A 25201-nucleotide genomic window follows, 5' to 3' on the forward strand; every position below is an offset into this window, starting at 1 on the left:
GATCCGGATTCGGTACTTTCGGATCCGGATTCGGTACTTTCGGATCCGGATCTGGTACTTTTGGATCCGGATTCGGAATTTTCGGATCCGGATCCGTTTTGCCATCCCACATGCGCTTCTTGGAAAGTAAGAATGTGTTTATAACATATTGTTACCTGCTAATATACATATATATATAATATACATACATACACACACACATATATATATATCGTGTGTGTGTGCGCGATTTGTAATTAATTAATACATTTACAAGGGAGGTCTAAGTCTCCCCCTCAGATTTCCATGAAACTTGGCAGGTGTATAGAAGCCCCCCCCCCTCAAACGTCAAGATGAGGAGAAATTGAAGTAGGGATCTGACCCCGAAACCACGTAAATAGGGCATAGGAAGAAACAGGGGGCATAGGGTCTCTCCATACACCTGTCAAATTTCATGGGAATCGGGGGGGACACAGGGGTCAGATGATCCCCACGTCAATTTTTCCTCATCTTGACATTTGAGGCGGGTTTTGTCCCCTAAAACAGATTTTTAGCCGAAACAAAAAAAAAAAAAAACACGTATTTCTTCCTTTGGGCCCCTCTATACACCTACCACGTTTCATGGAAATCGGAGGTGAACACAGGTGTCAGATCCCCACTTCAATTTGTCCTCATCTTGACATTTGAGGGCAGGTTGCCCCCTAGAACAGATTTTTAGCCGAAACAAAAAAACACGTATTTCTTCATTTGGGCCCGTTTATACACACACCTGCCAACTTTCATGGAAATCGGAGGGGGCCACAGGGGTCAGATCCCCACTTCAATTTGTCCTCATCTTGACAATTGAGTGGGTTTTGCCCTGTAAAACAGTTTTTAGCTGAAACAAAAAAAACACGTATTTCTTCCTTTGGGCCCCTCTATACACCTACCACGTTTCATGGAAATCGGAGGGGGACACAGGGGTCAGATCCCCACTTCAATTGTCCTCATCTTGACATTTGAGGGCAGGTTGTCCCCTAAAACAGATTTTTAGCCGAAACAAAGAAATACGTATTTCTTCATTTGGGCCCGTTAATACACACACCTGCCAAGTTTCATGGAAATCGGAGGAGGCCACAGGGGTCAGATCCCCACTTCAATTTGTTCTCATCTTGACAATTGAGTGGGTTTTGCCCTGTAAACGGTTTTTTAGCTGAAACAAAAAAAACACGTATTTCTTCCATTGGGCCCCACTATACAGCTGCCAAGTTTCATGGAAATCGGAGGGGGACACATAGGTCAAATACACACTTAAATTTGTCCTCATATTGACATTTGAGGGGGGTTGCCCCCTAAAACAGTTTTTTAGCAGAAACAAAAAAACACGTATTTCTCCATTTGGGCCCGTTTATACACACACCTGCCAAGTATCATGGAAATCGGAGGGGGACACAGGGGTCAGATCCTCACTTCAATTTGTCCTCATCTTGACATTTGAGGGGGTTTTTACCCCTAAAACCGTTTTTTAGTTGAAACAAAAAAACACGTATTTCTTCCATTGGGCCCCACTATACACCTGCCAAGTTTCATGGAAATCAGAGGGACACAGGGGTCAGATCCTCACTTCAATTTGTCCTCATCTTGACATTTGAGGGGATTTTGGCCCTTAAAACAGTTTTTTAGCAGAAACAAAAAAACACGTATTTCTCCATTTGGGCCCGTTTATACACACACCTGCCAAGTATCATGGAAATCGGAGGGGGACACAGGGGTCAGATACTCACATCAATTTGTCCTCATCTTGACATTTGAGGGGGTTTTGCCCCCTAAAACAGTTTTTTAGCTGAAACAAAAAAATACATATTTCTTCCATTGGGGCCCACTATACACCTGCCAAGTTTCATGGAAATTGGAGGGGGACACTTATATAACCTCCCTTGTTAGTCTTACACTTTGTAATTATATAACACTGCATATATTATAATGTTTTATTTTAATTTTTAAAACTGTAACTGTAGAACAATTGTATAATTTTTGTATAACATTTCTATCTTGTTATATGTGTTAAAGGTTTCATCCTGGAATGGAATGTCTCACATTTATGTGTGTTTTCATTTCCAATATATTCGAATGAATACATATTCGTTTCAATGGCATTTACAAAATCACCTCTGACATATTATGTTAAACAAGTAAGATTATTTTTGTGTACGAGTGTGTTGGCCGATGCGTAGCAAAGTATTTTAGGAACAACACTTGAAAAAAATTCTTGTAGGGCTAACTAATGAAAAATTTCTTTGTAATTGAAGATCATAATACCTTTTAAGGTGTGGTAATATTATAATGGGATTGAGATACGAAACTCTCGGATCCGAATCCGGATCCAGATTTGAAACTTTCGGACCCGGATCCGGATCCAGATCCGGAACTTTAGGATCCGGATCCAGATCCGGAACTTTCGGATCCAGATCCAGATCCGGAACTTTCGGATCCGGATCCAGATCCGAAACTTTCAGACCCGGATCTGGATCCGGAATTTTCGGATCCGGATCCAGATCCGTAAATTTTGGATCCGGACCCGGATCCGAATGGATCCGAATTTTTTGGATCCGGATCCGTTTGGCCATCCCTAGTCTGGACACATTTTTCGCCCGTTCGAAATAATGCGAATTGTTGGCGTTTTTAGCTTATTTTTTTTAAAGAAATGTCCTAAAACAACGAAAAATGTCATGAAATACAACATTCTTGTATTTTCTAGGCCATGTTTATGTACAAAGAACATGCAAGTTTTCCAACATTTTACTCAAGAGTCAACTATATAGTTATACGTACATGGAATAATTCCGACAGCCACCTTAAATCATGTATTTCTCTCGATTTTTTCAACTTCTATCGAAACCATTTGCATCACAGAGCAAAGCGGCTGGGTTCTAACAGGAGATCGAGTGCGTATCTACCGTCACACGAGAGCCACATCTTCGTATTTGTCGCACCAGATATGTTTTGAATTACCAAGCTAAGTGCGCACCATCGGCATTTGTCGAGCGAGTAATAATGGAGCTCAGTCGTTAGGGCATCTGACTACTATGCGAGAGACCCGGAGTCGATCCCCTGCAGGGGAGAACCGGGATGTTTTCCACCTATTCAAACTGCTCCGGCACCCACCCAGCATCATATGAAGCCGGTACCTTGAGGAAACTTTGAGGGATAAATGTAGCCAGGAGCGTGGTGCTGATCACATCACCCCCACCTTCGGCCGTGATCAAGAAAGTGTGAAACCCTAACTCCACGCCCCTATACACCTTCATGGAAAAGTGCAGGGGAGCACTTTACCTTTACTTCCTCAAAAATCTGTTCCAACATATCAAACTGTCACGAAATTACAAGCACAATGGAGTATTAAGTTTCGGTATATCTGGCAGATAAATTTTTCGAAAACAAAAACGCGAATTTTGGGAAACGTAACACTAACAAGTCAAAAAAATATAATGCCAATTTTTGGTGCCATAATATATCGGTATCTGTCACGTGAGATTGATTGATTTTAATTTTTTGGGTGCGTCGCCACTTATGGTTAGTGTTGCCCACGAGACGAGACTTTGGCCTGTCTCGTCTCGTGGAAATGCTGTCTCGTCTCGAAAATATTCGTTTGTCTCGGGACACATGATCAATCTCGTCTCGTCTCAAATTTTTAAAAGCCTGTCCCGTCTCGTCCCGTGGGCAACACTACTTATGGTCATTATGCACTCTTCAGTATATAAGGAGAAAATTCCATTATCTAAAATTCTTACCTTAGAATTAAGAAAGGGGTATGGAAAATAACTTTCCCAAAATAAATTTCAAGATATCAAACTCTCACGAAGAGGTGTAAGCCATGTGACTTACAATTTGAAACACTAGTTTTAAAACACAATGAAGGTATAATTTCAGATATTTGCCAGAAAATGCGCTAAAATGAAAATGTGAATTTTGGGGAAAATAACACCCTATAGTAAAAAATAAGAAAAATAAGAAAATACACCAATTTTAAAAAAAATAACAAAATAGTCTGCCGATTAGGTATAAATAAGACAAGAATATCAGTTGTAATTTATTGCATTAGTAACAGTGAGTCCTAACCTAATTTTCGGCATAATCACCACCGTTGTTCTGGCATTTGTTGTAGTATGGCACTAAATTTTGTATGTCCATGGTATATGTGTCTGACAGCAAAGACTGGAACTATATCTACCGCAGTGTAGCTGTCAAATCCTTGCCCTGCCAGAAACCTCTTCAGTTAAGCAAAGATATGAAATTCGGTACATTCAAGGCCAGGCCTGTTCAGGGAGGAGTGGTCCAAGATCTCTCACCTGAAGTGATGCAAAGGGCCCGTGTGTACTCAGCTGTATGGGGTTGTTCACATTCGATTGGCCTTCCGTGAATTGTCTGCACCATCGTCTGACCATACTATCACTCATGACGTCCAATCTGCACACCTCACACGATTGCTGGTGGCTCTGTGCCAAATTCTGTGCGTGCAATGTAGGCTACATCGTAGTCGGTGGGAGACTGTGTGAGAGCTGCAATCTTTAACCTAAAACTGTCCTAAAACGGCTGTATTGCAACTGTACCAGATTATAGCTACATGCCACTTCTTCCTGCCTGCATTTGTGTGTGTCGCTCTCCGACCACTAGTGTTGTGTATAGGCACCATTGGAGCTTTTTTCAGGATGCCCCTCGTATATGAACTTTCAGAAGCTTTTATTATTAGTGTTTTCCTGTTTTAATGTGTGGTTAGCTAAATCAGGTACCTATACAATGCAATTCTATAAATTCCTTGCGTTAAATTTCTAATACCTACATACCCTTTTCGTCAGCAATAATGGTATAACTGCATGTTGTGAGTTTCACAGTACTTCACTTGGATATACTGTACTGAACCAGAAATCCCATTGATAATGTAAGAAAATATGACACTTTATTTTGTTCGATTCAGTTCACTTATATGCAAGAGTTAATTTGTTTGCTTTACATAGAAGAGAGAAGTAGCTTTATGCATTGAAAAATGAGTCCGCACTCATGGTTCTTGCAAGCAGAGGGTTCTAACCTCAGTGCAAATATCAACATATAATACCGAGAATGTATAAGGAGACTGATAAATTACAAACTGTATTTATTAATCAATCTCTCTTCACTCTTATCTCATTTAGTCGTAACTTTAAAAATAATCAAGTATTTTATTTTAAACTTACTGCGTATGACAAAATTCCGTAATCCTTCCGTAGCTTGTGAATTGTAATAATTTTCCAAATTCACTATTTTGCAGCTTGAATTCAAATCATAGAGAATAGAGGAATTAAGTCAATTTCATAGAAGATAATATTGGTACTTAACAAAACCATACGTGGATCTGTATAGTTTATTATTTCCATTTGGAAAAACATCGATTTTGTTTAGTTTGTAATTGTCAGGGAAAAATGTAAATTTTGTCCTGGAAAACCTGGAAAAGTCAGGGAATTTCATTTCTGCTTGTTTGTAGCCACCCTGTGTACAACGGTCAACAGCAAACTGTAAACCGAATCATACGCCAGAATTTGGGGCTAAAAAGCGAGCACAAGCGGTAGGTTCACGTTCTCACAGCAAAGCACATTGCACAACGGCGGGTGGCATGCAAACGACTGTATGAAGGCTACCTGGCAGGCAACAAATAGCGTTATGTTATCACCTTAGATGAGGCATGGGTGTATTTGACGGGATCCAAGCAGATACGCGCGATTTACTACCGCTCTGTCGATTGGAAGGATCATGCAAAGTGGCTCCGCTCCTGCAAAGAAAGTTTCCCAAAAGGGTTTATGATAGTGGCAGATTTCTGTGCAAATGGGAAGCTTCCTATAATCGAATGTGAAGGTGAATGCAGCCTACTACATCGAGCACGTATTAGACCCCATCTGCCTCCAACATGCCCCTGCTTTGTATGGCAATGACATCGACAAAGTGCACATCCACCACGACAAGGCCGGCAGCCATGCTGCGAGAAGAACAGTGGCCTACATGTCCCGTATGGAACAGGAGACAGGTGCGAAGGCTATCCCATTTAGAGTCCCCTGATGCTGCACCCATGGACTTCTGTGGGTTTGGCCTCCTGAAACGGAAAATCAAAAAACGTCGCGCAACTACGCTTGGTGGTCTTTGGAAAGTGTGCAAGGACGAGTGGGCAAAACTTGATCAGGCTGTGCTCAATATATGTCTCCTACAATGGAAACTCCGTTGTCGTGCTATTGTTCATGAACAGGGCTCTCACCTAGAACATGCTCGCTGGTGGAAATGGGGTTTTACACCCTACTAAAATGGGGTAGAATTTCACTAACATGAGGATGAAACAACCTTCTGTACCTGCCCAGTTTTGTGTAAAATTGTTAATAGATGGAGGGGAAGTTGCCATTTGACGAGAAGTTGTAACGTACTTGTTTAATGTATTGCTGCTTCTCAGTCGATCCGTTCCTTTCATACTTTGTGTTAAGAGAGACTTGAAAGATTTCTTATTAAACTGTCAGGTGTAATTTCCCAGTATTAAGTTTTGTAGCTGTTTTTATAAGTGACATATGGGCTTTGGTTCGGGTATCCACTGCGATAACAGAAAATGCTTTTGCGACAGTGGTGGTTATGGATCAAACGATCTAACCGCGATGTTCCCCGCCTCCAAATTTGGAGTTTGACGGATGGGCACCATGGTCAATTTACTTAGCGCATCAATTTTCATTTACAAATACTATACTGAAGTGGAAATATTCTGATTCATTGGGATTTTTTGGTGTACGAAATGGAACATGCCAATGAAAATCAGCACTTAACAAATTAATTTAATAATGATATTTGCCAGAGGAAACTAATGTTCCAGTGTATCCATTCGTTGTCAACTAATTTAAACCAAATTTTATGTTTGTCAACAAGCCTAGACATAATCGAACTAATGCTGTCTATGGCTATGCCAAAATCTATTTATTAATCTTATTAAATTTCAAGAATAGATGTAAAATTAACATATAAAGTTTAAAAATTAGAGAGCTACTTACGAGTAAAATTATGGGATCGGGACATTGACTTTAAAAAACGAATTTACCGGGCTGCAGGCTCACGAAGGTTGAGAACCACTAAGCTAGTCGGTAAAGCGTATGATGAACATAAAGTTAATCTGGGGCTTACCCAGCCTCTAGTCATTGAATACCTATACCCTGTCCCAGCTAACTAGAGCAGGGGTGCGCATATCGGCAGAAGAGGTGGTGAAAGCTCAGTGTTGCCAACCGTACGGTCCAGACCTTATTCCGTACGCTAAATGCACGGCTTGTCAAAATTTGCTCTTGCAGTTTTATCCCTAATATTTCCCTAAGAAACTCTTAAACCAATCGTACGGACCTGGAGACAAAAGTACGGTCCGTTTGCCATGTACGTTAGGTATTATCCTTTCAAAAGTTTGCAACGCTTACAGAATGAAGGAGGAAATCGGGTAACTCCCCTCGTCCATTACACAATCTCGTTTCTCTCACTGTTCATTGGTGGAGCCGTCTCGCGTCACTACTTGCGCAGAGACTTGTTCTCGTTCGCCTGGTCTACAGTTAGCTGGTACGGAGTTTAGGGGAAATTTTAGAGGTAAAGGCGGGTAAAACTTGGTGTTGATCACATCACCTTCAGTTTGGCCGTGATCGAGAATGTCTGAATCCTAACTTCACCCTTTTATGACAACTTTACCTTTTTGTAGAGGAGTTAGTTTATTTCCATTGGTTAACTGTAACTTGTTTGTTTAAAAAAGAAGAATCCTAGTGTTAAATCTTGTTCTCTGTTCTTTTCCAGTGTGGTGGACGGACGTCAGGAGTTGAACCAGGAGAAGTGGAACCTTCCGAGCCAAAATACGATGTACGAAGCGAAAGGGTTGAAGCAGCAGATGGAGTACAAGTACTGGGTCACTGCGTCCACGAGGGTCGGCGAAGGGGTCAGCTCCAGGGTGGTCTCTCAGACCCCTACTGTGAGAGGTTAGTTTTCCTGGGAGATAATTGACGAATTCCTTCATATTCTACGTATTTTTTATTAGATTTGTATATTTCTGTCCATTGCAGCGCACAAGTCGCACAGAAGATTATACTGGCTGTGAATCCAGACGGCAGAGTCTAGTTAGTCTGCAAAATGCAGACCAGGGTGGAAGAGAGGATAAAATATAAAGATATATAATTTCGACGTTACTGGCGCCTATACCTGGGCCACGCTAACTCCCGGCCCTCACTCACGGTGCAGAACGGTAATTTTAACAAAATCCTGTGTACCTGTTGGCCGCTTCGGGGAGGAGGGATTCTAAGGTTGCCGCTTGTTGCCCAAACGGTGCAGTTGTTTGACTGCGAGTGTCTTCGTAGGTAAACGCGGAAACAGCTGGTCACTGCCAAGAATAAAAACTGGTGCTGCGCTGGAGTTAGCTTGCCTTGACTCTAGTGGCCATAGTAAATAGCAAAAGTAGTCTGTCTCCAAAGAGGCAAAAATAAAATTTTTGTAAGGCAAATGCTGTGACGGAGCCAGAAAAGTGGAAGGACAGAAGAGGAGTGGGGTGGAAATATTTTCCGAGAGGTAGTCACACTTAATGTACCCCTAAATGTAAAGAAATGCTACTGTGGATGTTTTTTTTTAATGACAAAAATACTTCCTGTATTATAATTTTATGGTGTTTTCATGCTTAACTTTTGTTCTTTCTAATACGTTTTTTTAACAAAATTTTGCATTAGATCTCCAATTTACATTGTTGTTCAAAAAGGGGACATTGCATATTTTCTACAAAAATGTTTTTCCTGTCTTCCCTAATGGTTTTTCTTTAACAAAAACAACCTTGTTTCCTGATAGTCTAGGTCTTACTTAGAAAAGAAGTTTGAAATATTTTTTATCGATAAATTTGCTTTTGCTAGGCCAAAATATGTTAGTGTCCCTATTTTGGACGACTCTCCCCTACAACATAGTAAATGGAAATGATCTTGTAGATGGTCTTATAAAACTCACATACGTTGAAATTACATACATCAGGCAGTTTTCCATCTGTACTCAATCTATGGTAAATCTATTTGGAACGTATATTTCGTTCTCATTTATCTGTAACTGTATGCTACAAATTCTTACTAAAATGATGCGTTGTCTCGTTCCAGTGCCAGCACGCGTCTACTCTTTTGGTGTCCACATGGTACGTCCTTGGAAGTCTCAGGTCGTCCTGGCCTGCCAGGTGGTCGGGCATCCTGCACCCAGGTGGGAGTGGTTCCGAGGGGTGGCCCTGATCAGGCGCTCCGGGAGGTTTCATCTGCTGGAGACGGGGGCCCTGCGCCTGGACAATGTCCAGAGGTCGGATTCTGCCAACTACACGTGCCAGGCGCAGAACAGCGAAGGCGTAGATCGGATACAGTATAGCCTTGTTGTTCAAGGTAAGGATCAGATATTAGTTAAATGAATTAATTAATTTTATGGGGTGCGTTGGCACGTATGGCCATCCTGATCGGGAACCAGAGTGTACGAGCAAGAATCCTCTTATCTAAAACTCTTACCTTAAATTTTCAAATGGGTGTAAAGAATGATTAAAAGTGCAAGTTTGCAAATAGACCTGCATGGGACGTACATCCAACGGCAAAAGAAACAGGCGAATTGTTCATTACCATTTTAGTTCGGTTTGTATTACCAATGTGATGATATAATGAATTGAAATAAAGATGTCAATAAGCAGAGGGTAATACCTGCTTCGAATCAACACAATTTTATTCCTTAAAACAACACAGGATGTAGAATAAAAAAGTAATGAAAATAGCGATGGACAATTTGCCTACCATTATCTTTGCCGTTGACTGTACACAACATACTAAAAAGATAAGGATAGACTAAAAACTTCCTCAGCAACAGTGTAAGAGGCCCTCTCTTCTCCAGGAGTTAAAAACAGTTGTAAAAACACTATCATCATCTTCCTGCATGGATGATAAATAGTTTAGAAGATTCAAACTTTCTCTGAGGAAGTTAAAATCGGCACATTCAATGAGAATATGCCGAACATTCAAAATAACTTTACACACATGACACATTGGAGGGACCAAGCCTTGCAGCAAATGGCCATGGATGAGAACAGTGGCGCAGGAACGGGGGGGGGAGGTGGTACAGGGGTACATTGTACCTCCCTAAATTTTTGAAGGGGGGACTGTACCCCCTAAATCCGTAAATCTAATTGTGCCCCCTGTACCCCCCCTTAGATAATTTGACAGACGCAAGGTGCTACTCTTAAAATAACCTATTTTCAATTAACTCAATAAAAAATTTAAATTGTTTATAACTTATAAGCATTATCTTCCTTACCACAGAAATTCAAACCATCGTAAACTTGTTCTACTATATTGTGCTTATTATTATTTAGTTCATTGACCTGTGAGATGAAAATTGTTTAAAATGAGTGTGGAACAGTGGAATGAGGTAAAATTTAGCCTACTCTCAGAAAATCACTCACCAGCCGAATGCTCTTTTGCATAAGGGGGGGGGGGTTACACTTTTCTTAAGAAACAGTCGCGTCTATTCGAGACTGGCCGACCTCCTTTTCTTTTGAATTTTTCAAATGGAATTTTCCGAAACGAAATACTTACACAAGCGAGACTAGACACGACTGACGAACATGGGGGGTGGGGGGGTTGATCTACTCCTGTACCTCACCCATAATTTGCATAACTTTGTAAGAGGGTATTCGGAAAACTATACTTAAACCTATATACCTCGTATTAAGAGATTTGTTGAAAATACAGATGTTACTAAGACAAGAAAAATCTGTTTTCTCTCAAATTTCAAGACGAGAATGAAATAAATCTCTGCAAAATCAAAGCGAGACAATACTTGATGTAAGAGACGATCTCGTTGGAAACTCTGGTTATCATGTTTGAAGAAATTGCTTTAAAAAAATTTAAATGCTATGTCTTTTTCAGACATGCCAAGTGTATATCTAATTTCTTTTTCAAATTAGCCGTGTATTTTATTTGTTGTAATTGTAAAATGTCCAGTAGTGACAACTGCAAACCTGTGCTACCCGTTTTAATCTATTCAGGATAAAAGTCCGTATTTCGATGGTTCGCAGTGTCGAAACCAGATGTAAAGCAGAAAAACGTTATTAACAAAAGTTCTTGCTTCAATGAGATATTGTACGTTGTGAGAGTGGTGACACAATGTACATGTTGCTTATAGGGGCTATCCACCGGAAGGAAGTGCCTTCGCGCGGACACCATACTTGTAGCACAACAACTTCCGGTTCGTAGGCTCACAACATGCCGCTAAAGGGAGCTGAGATTGTGTCATGTATGAAAGGAACGAATGAGTGTGTACAAGGAGGATGTAAACTACGATCAGGGCTAAATAATCTTTCATGGATCTCTCTTCATCAATTTCCTCGAGATCTAGGCGCCAAATTATTGCATTCAAGCTGTCAGGCGTGAAAATTGGAAGCCCATTAGCAGGAGTAGACTCCGCAGTAATGGCAACGGATGTGCAGGAACCCAAAAAGTCGGGACCTGAAAAACAATCCCGTTCCGATCCAGGCTTCGGAAAAAAATGATGCGTTCCCTACATATTTTTTTTTTGTACTAAATGTCCGAAATTTATTGAAATTAGCAGTTTTTATTCCAGAAATGCAAAATAAATCATCACCCGAGGGTGAAATTGTGTGTATAATTATTATTATTTTTTTAGTATCGGGTAATGTTATATTTTCCGCTCCTATAATCTCCCAATTTAGTCGGGAAATAGCATTATTTTTCCCGTTTTGAACGTCAGGACTTTAAAAATACTCCGTCCTGTTTCCTTCCCAATCAAAAATTTTGCGTCCCGCAACACTTGCACTTCATTAAAAGTAGAAGAGAAATCATTCAAATCTCGATTTTCTCTCTGTTTTGGTGATATGAGCAAAAATATTACTTTTCCTTTCAAAAAATGCTCGGTCATGGCCAGATAGGTTACACGTTAAGTTCTTGAAGTACACACGAACTGTATTAAATTTATGTGTAACCAGATTTTTTTTTTGTGTGTGTAACCAACCAGAGGAAATAAATTTTTGTGCAACCAGAGGAAATATTTTTTTGTGTAGCCAGAAAATTAAGGTACTATTATTAATTTTCGTCTTTTGCAATGAAAATCTTTTCAACATTGATAGATAGAGTGCCTCCCCGATGGCGCAGTGGTAGCCTCGTCGCCTTGTAATCAAGGGGTTCCGGGTTCGATTCCCGGTGGAGGCATATAGTGGTTCGGATCCCAATTTAAACTGTAGGTCCAGTCCCGATTAGCCTTACTGTGCACAAAGTGGACTTACAACACCAACTCAATCAATCAAATCAACATTGATGGAGAAGAGGTCCTAGGTTTAAACACCATGGTGAGGCAATGGTGTGTCATTGTATTTGTCCCATCATTAATTTTTCCAGTTTATTATTCATCTTCATCGTCATGTTTAACACAAATAGCAGAAAATTGACTTAAAATAACAATGAGCGTTTTGTATTTCTGCGTTCAAACGAAAACGAAACCAGCAAGTGTGCATTATCGCATCCCTCTGACTCGTCCTGACTGAAGAAAGAAGAAAAGAAGCTCCTTTTTCCGTTTTTTATATGTCCGTACATCTTGTACTTTTTCACTTAAAACATAAATGTATGCATTTAAGCGCTCTCGCTCTGTAAGAAAAATTACTTTCTATTTAATATGTAGGCTACAAATATCGCCAATGAAACGACGATCAGCAAATGGATCTCATCTTGGAATAATGCCGTATTACTTCCTATATGCTCATCCAATTGATATGTAAAGGCCTCTACTTTGCCCTGATATCTGTTATTCTCCTCCTCGTCAAGTGCTTTTATATGATCCATTTCATCCGGTATACAAAACGAGAAGAAATGCCACAAGTACGCGCTTGAATTACCCGGCCGCCGTGAACCGGAAGTTGTTGTGCTACAGTTCGACAATCGATTGTGCCGTTCGATATGTTTTTGTTTACTCGTGGATAGCCCCTATACTAAACATCCCGTGGGTCAAGACGAGATACCTCGCCTTGTAATTAAGGGGTCCCACATGCACAGTGCTTTGGATTTCACTTTACACTGTAGATCCAGTCCGGATTAGCCTACCTGAGCATGAAGTGAATCTAGAAAAAGTTTTAATAACTTCTGATCCGAGAAGGACCTCACCACACAGGAGACGAGATGAGGCTGTGACAATTCTCGACTCGTTTCATCGGGATATTATTCCTATGTGAAATGAAATGCCTCCTACACATTAAAACAGTGCGATTTGTGTTTTTATCAGAGGGAGGAGGACCTATTTTTACCTATGTATTAGGTATACATAGAAATAGACACTAATTGCTTAAAATCTAATTTGATATCCAATGAAACACAAACACAACGTCATTTTAAGTTAAACCCTAAAGTCAAACTGTAAGAAAATCAGATGAATGCACGAGAGAAATGAGAATCACTGCAGGTTCTATGGTTTACCAGTTTGCTTGTCAAGGGCACTGTGATGCTTAGACTTGACACAACGTCGTGCAAATTTTTCTGCATTAAAACAATGCACTGGGGGTCTATTTATTGAAAGGAAAAGTAGGTTTAAAACTTCTAAATGATTTCTCTATTCAGTTAAGTTAGGTTATTGCATTGAACCCGCTTTCACATTCAGTTGATTTTGGATTGGATTCACATGGTCTTTGAGCGAGATGGGAATGTTTTATTGATTGATTTTGTTTATTTTACTTCGCATTTCTGCCACTTTTGGCTAATTACGAAGATGAGGGTGAGTGATTATTATTATGATGAAATTGATGAAGAGACACTCACAAATAACACCCATGTTCAGGCCGGGATTCATACCCGGAACCTCTGTCATCGTAGTGCGCGCTATGCTAACCACTCCACCACGGAGGACGAAGAATTGGTATGCCACCCTAAAACACACGCATGTACCCACATTCTACATTTGATACCACTACATATGAAAATAAACCTTGGCTGGCTCTTCATATTGTCCACCAAAGATTGAAATGAAAGAAACTTGGTTTTCCTTGCTTGCTCTGAGATCTGAAGGATTTCTGTTTTGTATGTGTAATAATAGTACTTTCAGTGCTTGAACATCGTCACTAGGTACAACTAATTATATTACAAATAAGTGCTTTGCCATGAATTTTTTAAAGATATATTTATATGTAGGCATGGGACATTAAAATGATCTCAACTGAAGTGGAACTCTATAAGTATGATATATTCAATAATATGGTTTCTATATCCAGTAGGTGGGAGATGATTATTCCTGGTTCGAATGGCTCAAGATAGAGAGTGTGCGGGGGGGGGGGGGGATATTCCTCACACCCTTTAAAAATCGCAACCTGCATGAAAATGAATAGATGTATCTTTGTTCGCAATTTTCACATTTCGAACTCCTGATTTTCCGTTCCATTAAATTCAAAATGAGCCCAGAACAAGGTTCACAGCTTTATGTGTTTCGAAATTATTATCTGATCTTAAATAATGTTTTTAAAATTGTCATAAATTCTAATAAAAACAAAGAAATAAAAATTATTTGTTCAAATTTAGCATTAAATAACAGGAAATTCGTGTGTGCTGTTCTAAAATGGAATATTTCCCATGCCTTCACATTATACCTAGGAATGGGAACCTGTTAAGTAATATATATATATTGTACCCCCCCCAAATGAAAAACGTTCCTGCGCCACTGGATGAGAACGTCTGTGTTTTGGCTTGCTGAGGCATGTCGTACTGAGCAGGTTGTTCATAATGTGTTTCCTACTTTAATCTGACGTTTCAAAAGTTTTGCAAGCCGTAGGTTCTCTTCTAGAACTCGAATTTGTTTTTGAAAAATACAGGCCTTCAAAAGTAATCTCTACTTTCTTGATCACAGCTGTCGAAAGTTTCTGTATTCCCATCATAGCATCTGCACTGATCACTCGGGTCAAATAGACAGAAATATTCATCACAGATATGAATAGTTTCCCACAGAATGACTTATACAGTTCTGAGCAAGTCAAAGGCTTGATGGTGTGATGGCGGTGACTGTGTGTTGGGTGAAGACCAGTTTCCGTCGATACTTCTCTTTAAAGTGCCGCGACAATCCCTGGAGGACAAAGACCTACAACGTGATTTTTCATTGGTTGGGGTGTGTTCATCTTATCACGTCTGTTAACTGGTTTTCTCGACCGAAGCAGCTCAGAATGTTCAATATTTTCCCCAAGATTGAACAGGCCACTTTATGTAGAACGGTTCGATTTGCTAAGATTGACATATCTGAGTAATCAAACATGTATACTATTAAAGTTGTAAGTGCCCCAGCTGTGCTTGTTTGAGTGTATTTGTTTTACAAAATACATAATAAATGCATATTTAACTTCATCCAGTAATTAATACATGTACCACACATATTAATGTCAATATGTCTTGAAATGTTCTGCAACTCAGCATGATTTCATAACGTTTATATTTCCTTCCCCTGCAGTGCCGCCGTCCGCCCCTATCCTGCACGTCACCAGCACAACATCGGGCAGCATCATCCTTCACTGGAAAGCAGGCGACAACGGAGCAGCGCCACTCAGCGCCTTCACGCTCAACTACAAGAAGGAACACGGAGACTGGCAGGAAATAGATTTGCCCCGTTACGTCAGCACTTACGAATTGAAGGTACGCCATAGAGACTATAGATTATTCACGAAAGCAAGACCAACTCGAGCCAAAGAAGCCCCATTAGATTTATGCTCAAATTGATTAATAGGGACTGCACCTACGGTCTGGATTTGAATCTGAACCACCAAGGATCGAACCCGGAACCCTTTGATTACAAGGCAAATCAGAAATGGGTGTCAGAAAGTATGTGCACGTACTCATCAAGTTCTAATCATGTTATTTGATAATAACGTTTAAAAAGCCTTAAAGCTATAACTCCGATATCACCAACAATTTTACAGGAGTCAACCAAAATCCCTAGGAACAATTTGTATTGGATGTATCCTTACTTTCAAAGAAAGTTCGAGGATGTTTCCAGAGGCCTACCCCAATAGACCCCTTCTAAATACGCCTCTGAGTGTAGGAACTGCCTTTATGATTTGCCCAGGCCAGCAAGAACACAAAATATGGCTCAAAACAGGGTTGATTAATGAAGAGCTTACCTATGTGAGGCTGGTGGGGGTATTAACCACATTTAGCCTAGCTTCCCTAAAAGGAAAATATGATGCATTAGAAAGTATACCATTGACTAATAACAAGAAGAAGCTACCAATCCCCCCCCTGCCTTAAAGAAATTTCTGGATATATTACATTATATTGTTTACATAAAATGCTGACTCAATGTTGATTTGTATGAACATTTATTTATCCTATTTTAATAATCCCAATATTCCTCAGGGCCTTCAGTGCGGGACCAATTACAGAGTATTCGTGACGTCACACAATCGGATAGGAGCAAGCCCGCCAAGTCCAACGGTCGAGGGTCGAACTCAGGGTCACTTCCCGGGCATTCCGGACAAAGCGGATATCCTGTCCCCGAACTCCACGTCAGTCTCTCTGCTGCTCTCCCATTGGCCAGACAATGGTTGCGCGATGCTCTACTTTGTGGTCCAGTACAAGACCTCAAGGCACACTCAGTGGAACCTAGGTGAGAAGAGGAGATACATTGAATGTCCTATATTTGAGACAGTTCACCTGTATTTCTCATGTTTGTTATTGTTGATAAAACATGGCAATTTTGCTTGAGGGATCTATAATGAAGGCATGGCATAGGTGTGTCTGAATACTTGCAGTCGAATTGTATTGTATTTTAGGCTGATTTTTAACTCATGGTGTTAATTTATAGTCATTCAACAGAGAGAAATCAATTCCGGGCTTTAAATAATCATATTGTAGCATGCATAGGTATACCCAACATTTACCTTCTCACTTTATCACTACTCATTTACACACACACAGTCACACACATTGGCATGTACATAGATTACATATGTATTGATGTTGGGACAAGTTTACTCTTAATTATTTCTTATTTATCTTTTATTTATTTATTTATTTCTATTTTTTTAATTTTATGCTTATTATAATTATTGCTTTCTCATTGTTGACAATTTCAGTGTAAAATGGCCACCTGTGCTGTATCTGAAATTTTCTCAATAAATAAATAAGTAATGCTTTTAAAACATTTGTAAGGTCTATATTTCGTTTGCAAAAGCACAAAGTATGCAACATATACTCATGCACCAAATATCAATATAATAGATTCCAATTTCATGAATCCACTTAGCATAGTAAGCCTGCTATTTAACAATAATACCTTTTATTTAGTAAAGTGGGTACCTGGAGGAAACTCTGGGAGGGGTAAAGTCGACCAGGGGCGTAGTGCTGATCACATCACCCCCACCTTCGGCCATGATCAAGAAAGTAGTGTGGGATAAACCCAACCCATGTTCTTTCTAGTATAGTATAACTATCAGTATGTCAATTTTTTTTAAAAAAAAAATCCGTTTCTATTCCAAAGGCTTGAAAAGTTAAATTTCTTTACCAAATTATTCCATGGTATTTTATCATTGGTGATTAAAATTTTCTGTATGATTTCAGTTTCACGTGTGTGTGTGTGTGTGTGTGTGTGTGTGTGTGTATACATATACACACACACACACACACACACACACACACACACACACACACACACACACACACACACACACACACACACACACACACACACATATATATATATATATATATATATATACAGGGTGTCATTTTAATGGCGCCCACGGACTACAGATTCGTATAGAGGACATCAAAACAAACAACTTTTCTCAGTAACATTTTTCTCGTTGGTGCATCGTTTCGGCGCTACAGCCGTTCAAAAAAGACCGTTTTGCCGCCTGGATGCTGGCAACCCAACACAACATTTGATCGTATCTGTGACGTAATTTCCTGCAGCGAAACGGCGCGCGGCATGGTTGCAAGGAACACACAAATTTTGTTAAAAATGATAAACTACCAACCACATTATTAGCTGTAAAACGAAGAGAGAAATCCGTCCAGTAGACCGAACATCATAGCCTACCAGCCAGAAGGTCAGCAGTCATCTCAGGGGAAGGGGAAAGTGAACCAACGATATGAGAAATGGTAAAAAAACGTATTCAAAATGAAGTGTTAATATCGGATTTTCTCCCAGCCTATATGTCAAATATCAACAACAATAAATTTTATTGGACTTACAGCTTACATGTGGCTGTTTACGCCCAGCTACATGTCAAATATTTGCAAATCTCGTTGCAAGGTTGATATCTACAGGTTTGTGTTCAGATGCCTTGTGGTACTTTTGGGCTGATAACGGAAGTATCTGAGGTTCACGTTGTTACATTACGGCTAAAACACGTACAATCACAGTAACAATATAATGATGAATCAGTAAGGAATATACTGCCCTGTTTACAGTTGCAAACTATTACATGTGTATCCGGTGCATGGATAAACACAGTCGTCGGAGAGTTTGTATTACTACTACTTACGTATATCCCTGTATTTTCAACCATTTTTACCACTTGCCTCATAATGCCCTGAATATACATTATATGTATTATGTGTTGCTTTCCTTTGGAATTTTGAGTTCTTTCATTTTTATTTTGTCATCTGTTCCGATCTGTTCAGTGTGTCACAGACAACTAGTATCAGAAGGACGAAGTGGATAGAGTAAATTGTAGATGCCAACTTAGTAACTAGATTTGCAAATATTTGACATATAAGGTAAGACAAAATTTGACATGACCACTTCCACTTGAATTCTATTTTCTTTCTACCATTTTTCGTATCGTTTGTTTATTTCCTGTTAGGTTACAGAACGTGTTTTCTCGTTTTGTTTTACGGTACATAATGTGGCTATGTCATTTTTCATAGAATGTGTGTTCCTGGCAACCCTGGAACGCATTGCTTCACGACGGGATATGACGTCACAAATGCAATCAAATGTTGTGTGTGGTTGCCAGCATTCAGGCGGCAAAACGGGCATTTTTGAACGACTCTAGCGCCGAAATGATGCACCAACGAGAAAAATGTTACTGAGAAAAGTTGTTTATTTTGATGTCCTCTATACGTTTCTGTGGTCCGTGGGCGCCATTAAAATGACACCCTGTATGTGTGTGTGTGTGTGTGTGTGTATATATATATATATATATATATATATATATATATATATATATATATATAGACACACACACACACACACACACACCCATGTTAGTCGTGATGAAGAGTGTGAAGGATGATTAGATTAAATAAATGAAAGAACAAATACAACACAACCCCTAGCCTATAGCTTTTTAGAGGTCATGATCGTAATGTTTTGAATAAACACTGTATTTCATTTTCCAGTTTCGAATGACTTGAAACCACAGAGAAAGTTTACCATCCCGGGTCTGTTGCCAGCTACATACTACCAGCTGCAAGTGACAGCCCACAATTCTGCAGGATCGACCACTGCAGAATTCACCTTCGTAACTCTCACTAAAGATGGAGGTAATGCTCAAACTTTGTATCCTCATATTGTTAGGTGTTGGAGAAATGCTTCGTTGTCTTTGTTAACAATATCAAACCACATGGGCCATTGTTGCCCAAAAAAATTGAGTATGTACTGATTATTTTATGATAGATAAGAAATAACGTTTTCGTCTTCCCGCCCAAACATTCAACCAGTAAATGCGTCGGCTGAAAACCCAATCATGTAGGCCTTAGTAACAGCTAACTCAAGCTGATTGGTGTTTTGCATCGTCGTCCCTGTTGCGTTGGAACTTTTTTTTCGCAGGAAGATTATAAAGTTGTATCACATGGACTATAGTATCCAATATCGGCCCTGGGAAACCATAATTTCAAATCCAATGTAGATGCCGGTACAAATTGTAATCGATTTATCAAAAAGGATAGAATCAAGGCTGATTTTCAGTGCTCAAGCTATTAATTGTAAGAGATATCAAACAATAAAGGTAAATCTAAATGATTGCAATGAAGCCTTCCTCAGGAAGTTATTGTGTCTAATCTTTTGAAATTTTTCAGTCCTTATACCTAAATGTACAGACACAGACACTACTGGGTTGTAAAAATTCTATTCACTTTCAACAGGAACAAAACAACCCAGAACTATCCTTGTCTGTACAAATGTGAAACCAAAATAACAGATTTTCTCTTATCCTTGATTGTCTGCAACACAAACAACACTTATGTACTGCAGGTTGCAGCCTATTTACCGGCTTCCTTCCAATCAGTGCTAAATCAGGTGGAGCCTGTTACTGATACATTCTTGTCGCCTGCTTCACCACAGAAGCACTTTCCACGTTGCAAGAATTTTTCATATGGTGCTCTTTCTACCTGTTTTTGAACATTCACCACCATCTTCCTCACATCCGAATGTAAATCTCTGTCAAAAACCTCCACAAGCACTAACATCAAAAAATAATATTGATTGATTGGTTTAGTTTAGTGTCGCTTTACTGACAATTTTCGTTAATTCGAACGAACCACAAGAAACACAGCTACAAACAAACCTTCCATGTATCTAAACCATTGAGCCACACAGAACCAGTAGATGAAGACAGCCATAACTTGCAGAGGCCATTGACCCTTCAACAAGGGGTGATGAGCTTTGGCAGTGGTGGTGGCCGGTTTGCCAATATGGGTGATTTTCGCTAACACAGGCTCCTTCTGTTATCTGCTCTTTTGGCGGGAAACCAGTACAGTTATGCCCTTTTCCCTACACCCGAAAACAACCTATTCAGAAATGCAACACTTACCCCGTTATTCTTGACACAGTCTGAAACTAAAATACTACCTTTTGTACATTAGTGTGCCCAATTTAGGGCTGATGAATGTTCATCTCTCCTCATTGTTCAACTATCATAAAAACAAGAATGTCTTCAGCTTGAAAAATGATTAGTATAAAAGGAAAACAATTCCTCTAGAATTCTTGTATGTACTATGTACAGAGCAATAGTTTTAAGCTATTGTCGCATTTATTATGATTAAAACTAAAAATATGTTATAGGTGGATAGTACTGTATAAGTAGACTATGACACTACTTGAGGTATCCGGCCAAAAGAAAACTACCAAATAAGCGGCTTTTTTTCAAAGCAGCTAATATTTTAGAAAATACATTTATTATTGTGATAAATAATATTCAATGTTACAGTTGAAATTAATGAAAGTATTGTGTGAAAATTATTGTTTCTCAAGTATTTGGAGTAGTGAGGTGTTAAAATCCTTGGGTGATAGCAACCCCTATTTGTTTTATTGATGAATGACATGTTCTTCATTTTAATTGTGATTATGGCTTTAAGAATAATACAAATTTATTTATATAAAATTCACTACTAGCATTGAAGAATGTAAGCAGATTAATTTCAAGTTCCTTAATTCCAGAATAACTTTAGAACTAAAACATGATTTTTCATTGTTTCATACTCTATTCACAACAGAAAACATTCACCAGTGATGTAGTTTTTTGTCCGTGTTAGTAAAAACTACTTGAATTTTGGTGATTGGTCCAGTGACAGAGGAGAATATAAGAAAAATCTATCAGCCTATCATATGGTCGGTCATTTCTGATGGATATGTTTCAGAGAATTTTCATGTAAACTGTAACTAATAGTTTTCATGCTCACAATTTGACTTTGTTCACAGAACCACCACCTCCAGAACTTGTGAGGGTGGGGAAATCCCAAAAACCTTTCTACACCGATGTCAGAATCATTGTGCCACTAATCCTGTCATCTTTGGCCCTTCTGGGAGCAAGCGTTGCAGCTTGTCTTTGCCAGAGAAACAGTGAGTCTCTTCCTCTTTGAAAAGTACTAGTATTATGGGTTCTAACTGTGCTTAATGAGACACTTTTAAATTGAAATGATGATAATTTGCAAAATGGAAGAAAACTACAATTTGCCTTTCAGAGTGTCTGAAACGTTCCTTTTTAAAATAATGAGAAATTTATATTGCTGGGAATTTCAATATTACAATTGCGCTCTTTAGAAGTTCTAATCCTGTTAAGTAAGTGGTTCAGTTCTCAATCTTCATGACACCATAGCCCAGTATATTTTTTAAATCCATGACCCCATCCCAACAATTTTACTTGTTTATAACTTTCTATTTTTTTAACTTTATACATGAATTAATATAAACCCTTGAAATAAAATATTATGGTTAGGGTTACCAGACGTCCAGATTTTCCCTGACATGTCCTGCATTTTAGCCTTATGTCCGGCGTCCGGGAGGAATTTGAAAAATATTATAAATGTCCTACATTTTGAGCATCATATAATATTAATTAGGAAAATACGTAACAGAAAAAAAATATGCAAGTTACAATTCTATGGACTGCGCTTCCAAACTCAATAGTAAAATTAATTTTGATTCAGTCATTGCCCAAAAAGAAGAAAAAAAGTTTGTCCTGCTATTAAACAAACTGGAAAACGGAAGCAATTAATGAACAAAGTTTTGAGACCACTTTCTGATAACGTCACTGTTCAATATCTGGGCAGAATTTCTTGCCTTAGGGTTTATACTGGTGGAACAAGGTGTTGCCCATTCTTATTCATATTCAATATAATTTGATTGTAAAGCAGGGGTATATAGAGCGAAGTTTTTCAGGGTGTCTGCCAGTCAAGAAAGTCGTGGAAGTCAAGAAAAAGTAAAGAAATCAACAAAAAGTCAATTAAAAGGCAATAAATTATTCTTGTGGTCAAGAATTTTTGTTATCATAATGACTGATTGGTTGATTTAGTTTATTTTACTTCACTTTCTTCTGTCCCTTTGGCTATTCGCGAAGATGAGGATGAATGGTGGTAAGATAAGATGGATGAAGGGACAGTCACAAACATATAGGGGCAACCGACACAAGCCCCACATAAGATTATACTGGCTGTGAGTCCAGACGCCAAAGCCTCGCTTGTCTGCCAAACATAGTTCAGGATGCATTAATATGAGAAAGCATATCTACTAATTTCAAACTTTACCTAAGTAGGGGTCGAATAATTAAACGTTAAGAAAAACTGAAAAAAGGTCTAGAAAAGTCCAGAAAAAGTTAAGAATTCTGGATGTGTTATTTTGGTAGACACCCTGTTATTGAACTAAAAACTACACAAGATGAAACTTCTGGAACCATTTTAAATTATGGTAATTGATTACTATTTGTTTGCCATTACAGGTCTTAATTCAAATGTTGAGAGAGTACTTTCATTACCATCAACACAACAGACTCATGAGAGAAATTATTTTTTCATAAAGTCTGTAAAATGTTGTCAACCACTGGATCTAATGAAAGCTTGTAGTTTTCTCAAGACATCTTAAATTAATTTTAATTTTCCTAATTGAGAAAACTATATTACTATACTCAGAAAACTGATTTTGATATTAGTTGGGGAAATGCTGTTTAAGGAGAATCTCTCGTGGCCCAGTATAACTGACGCAATAGCCTGGTACAGTGGGATCCATGAAAATTACCATGCAAATTGTCCATCACTATGTTCATGAACTTTGTCTGGCCCAATACGAGCTTCAAGAATTAAAAGAAAACTCAAAACAAGCTGTTGAGAACTTCTGCGCCAGCATACATAAAAGCCCATCGCTTAAAACACATAGGATGTTAGAGAAAAATTAATGAAAACAGTCATGGACAATTTGCATGGTAATACTCATGGATCCCATTGTACCAGGTAGAGGCCAATAGGTTAAAAACACTGCTCTAAGTAGAAATTATGTGTGTACCTAATTTTCAACTGCTCTAAGTATCTTAAAAAATGATAAATTAATCACGTTTGAGATTTTTGCTTTAAGTTCACTTTTTGCACAGATAGGCTAATTGGAATTGGACCTACAGTTTAAAGTGGGATCTGAAGCACTATGTACCTCTACCAGGTATCAAATCTGGAACCCCTTGATTACTAGGCAACAGCGATGAAATTAATTGAATTTCATCAATAATATACAGTGAATAAAAACATATATGTACTTCAGTTCTTTTTAGTGTTCAGTTCCTTGGCGTAAAGGTTTTTTCTACTAAAAATTATTATATACTTTAAAGACATTATAATTTAAGGAACTTAATATTTTTACATCAATGAAATTATTACTAAGTATTGTAAATGAATGTACAATGTGTATTCTTTGTAAACATTAACGGTTCATTAATTTGTGAACCTAACACAAATATGACATATATTCTGAAACTTTTTCTTTCTATTATTTTTATTGTGTTACTTTTATATTTTTGTGATGACTGATTTCATTTTGAAATTTTATTTGTGGCAATAGTTGGTTGTTAGAATAGCAATTGAGTTTGCAGGCCACCTGCTGAAATACATTCCTACATTATTATTTTTTTCCCCCTGGCTTTTCTTCCAAACTGGGCTCATCGCGACAATATGGATGATTGAGGAGATGAAATCGTTGAAGGGGTATTCAAAAAGGAAAACCTATGCATATATACAAGGACTCGAACTGAGAAACTTCAGCGGGAAAAATGTGAGCCAACCACATATTCTTAATTTGCATTATGAAATAATCATATCTGTGCTTCATTTGTTGAAATACGTATTTGAAACTCTGATGATTTCATCTTGCTCCTACAGGAAGTCTTCTTGGACAATCGAAACCTTTGCATGACTCCCAAATATCTGCATCACTGGATAACAAACACAATGCTGCACAACAGAGGGAACAATATTATGCCACAATACATAAGGTCAATTCTGCATCGGAAAAAATTCCAGGTAATTTAGGTTACGTTACCTTTCATACAGTAACACACAAATGGAAATTTCATAAGAGAGCATAAAACTCTTCTTGTGGCTACACTACAATTATTTGACTGTTTTCTTTTACACATCTGTTGTTTATATGTTGCAAGACTGTTCAACTAATAGGGATACCTCACTTTTTTCCTGTAACATTATTTACCTCCTCTCTTTAATATTTGGGTATCTTAGTTACAAACTTGTTGCATTTTTGTTTCATTCATGCATGTTTGTTCAATATGCATATACAGAGTGTTTCCGTGACCTTGATTCAAACTTGCAGGGTGGATGGAGACTGACCCAATTACCAATATGAGATAAGGAACCCCGGTCCGGAAACACACCATTAAGAAGTCATAGTCCAAAGCTAGTTGGGGCTGTATGTTACAGTGAAATGGGACATCTGAAAGATGCTGCTTGTAGAATTCATACGG

At 38.6% G+C, this 25201-nt stretch overlaps 1 protein-coding gene across 1 annotated transcript in view; it reads left to right on the forward strand.

Annotated features, from left to right (window-relative positions):
- LOC145996198 (cell adhesion molecule Dscam2-like) overlaps positions 1-25201 on the forward strand; it is a 501892-nt gene that overhangs the window by 470723 nt on the left and 5968 nt on the right. The window contains exons 23-29 of the mRNA XM_083132598.1: positions 7786-7964; positions 9114-9383; positions 15472-15653; positions 16374-16623; positions 19365-19508; positions 21664-21804; positions 24603-24743. Of these exons, the coding sequence (XP_082988724.1) occupies positions 7786-7964; positions 9114-9383; positions 15472-15653; positions 16374-16623; positions 19365-19508; positions 21664-21804; positions 24603-24743 (1307 nt within the window). The remainder of the gene's footprint in view (positions 1-7785; positions 7965-9113; positions 9384-15471; positions 15654-16373; positions 16624-19364; positions 19509-21663; positions 21805-24602; positions 24744-25201) is intronic.

The sequence above is a fragment of the Lepisma saccharinum genome, chromosome 1 (genome assembly GCF_977018435.1).
Source record: "Lepisma saccharinum chromosome 1, izLepSacc3.1, whole genome shotgun sequence".
Classification (NCBI taxonomy): Eukaryota; Metazoa; Arthropoda; class Insecta; order Zygentoma; family Lepismatidae; genus Lepisma; species Lepisma saccharinum.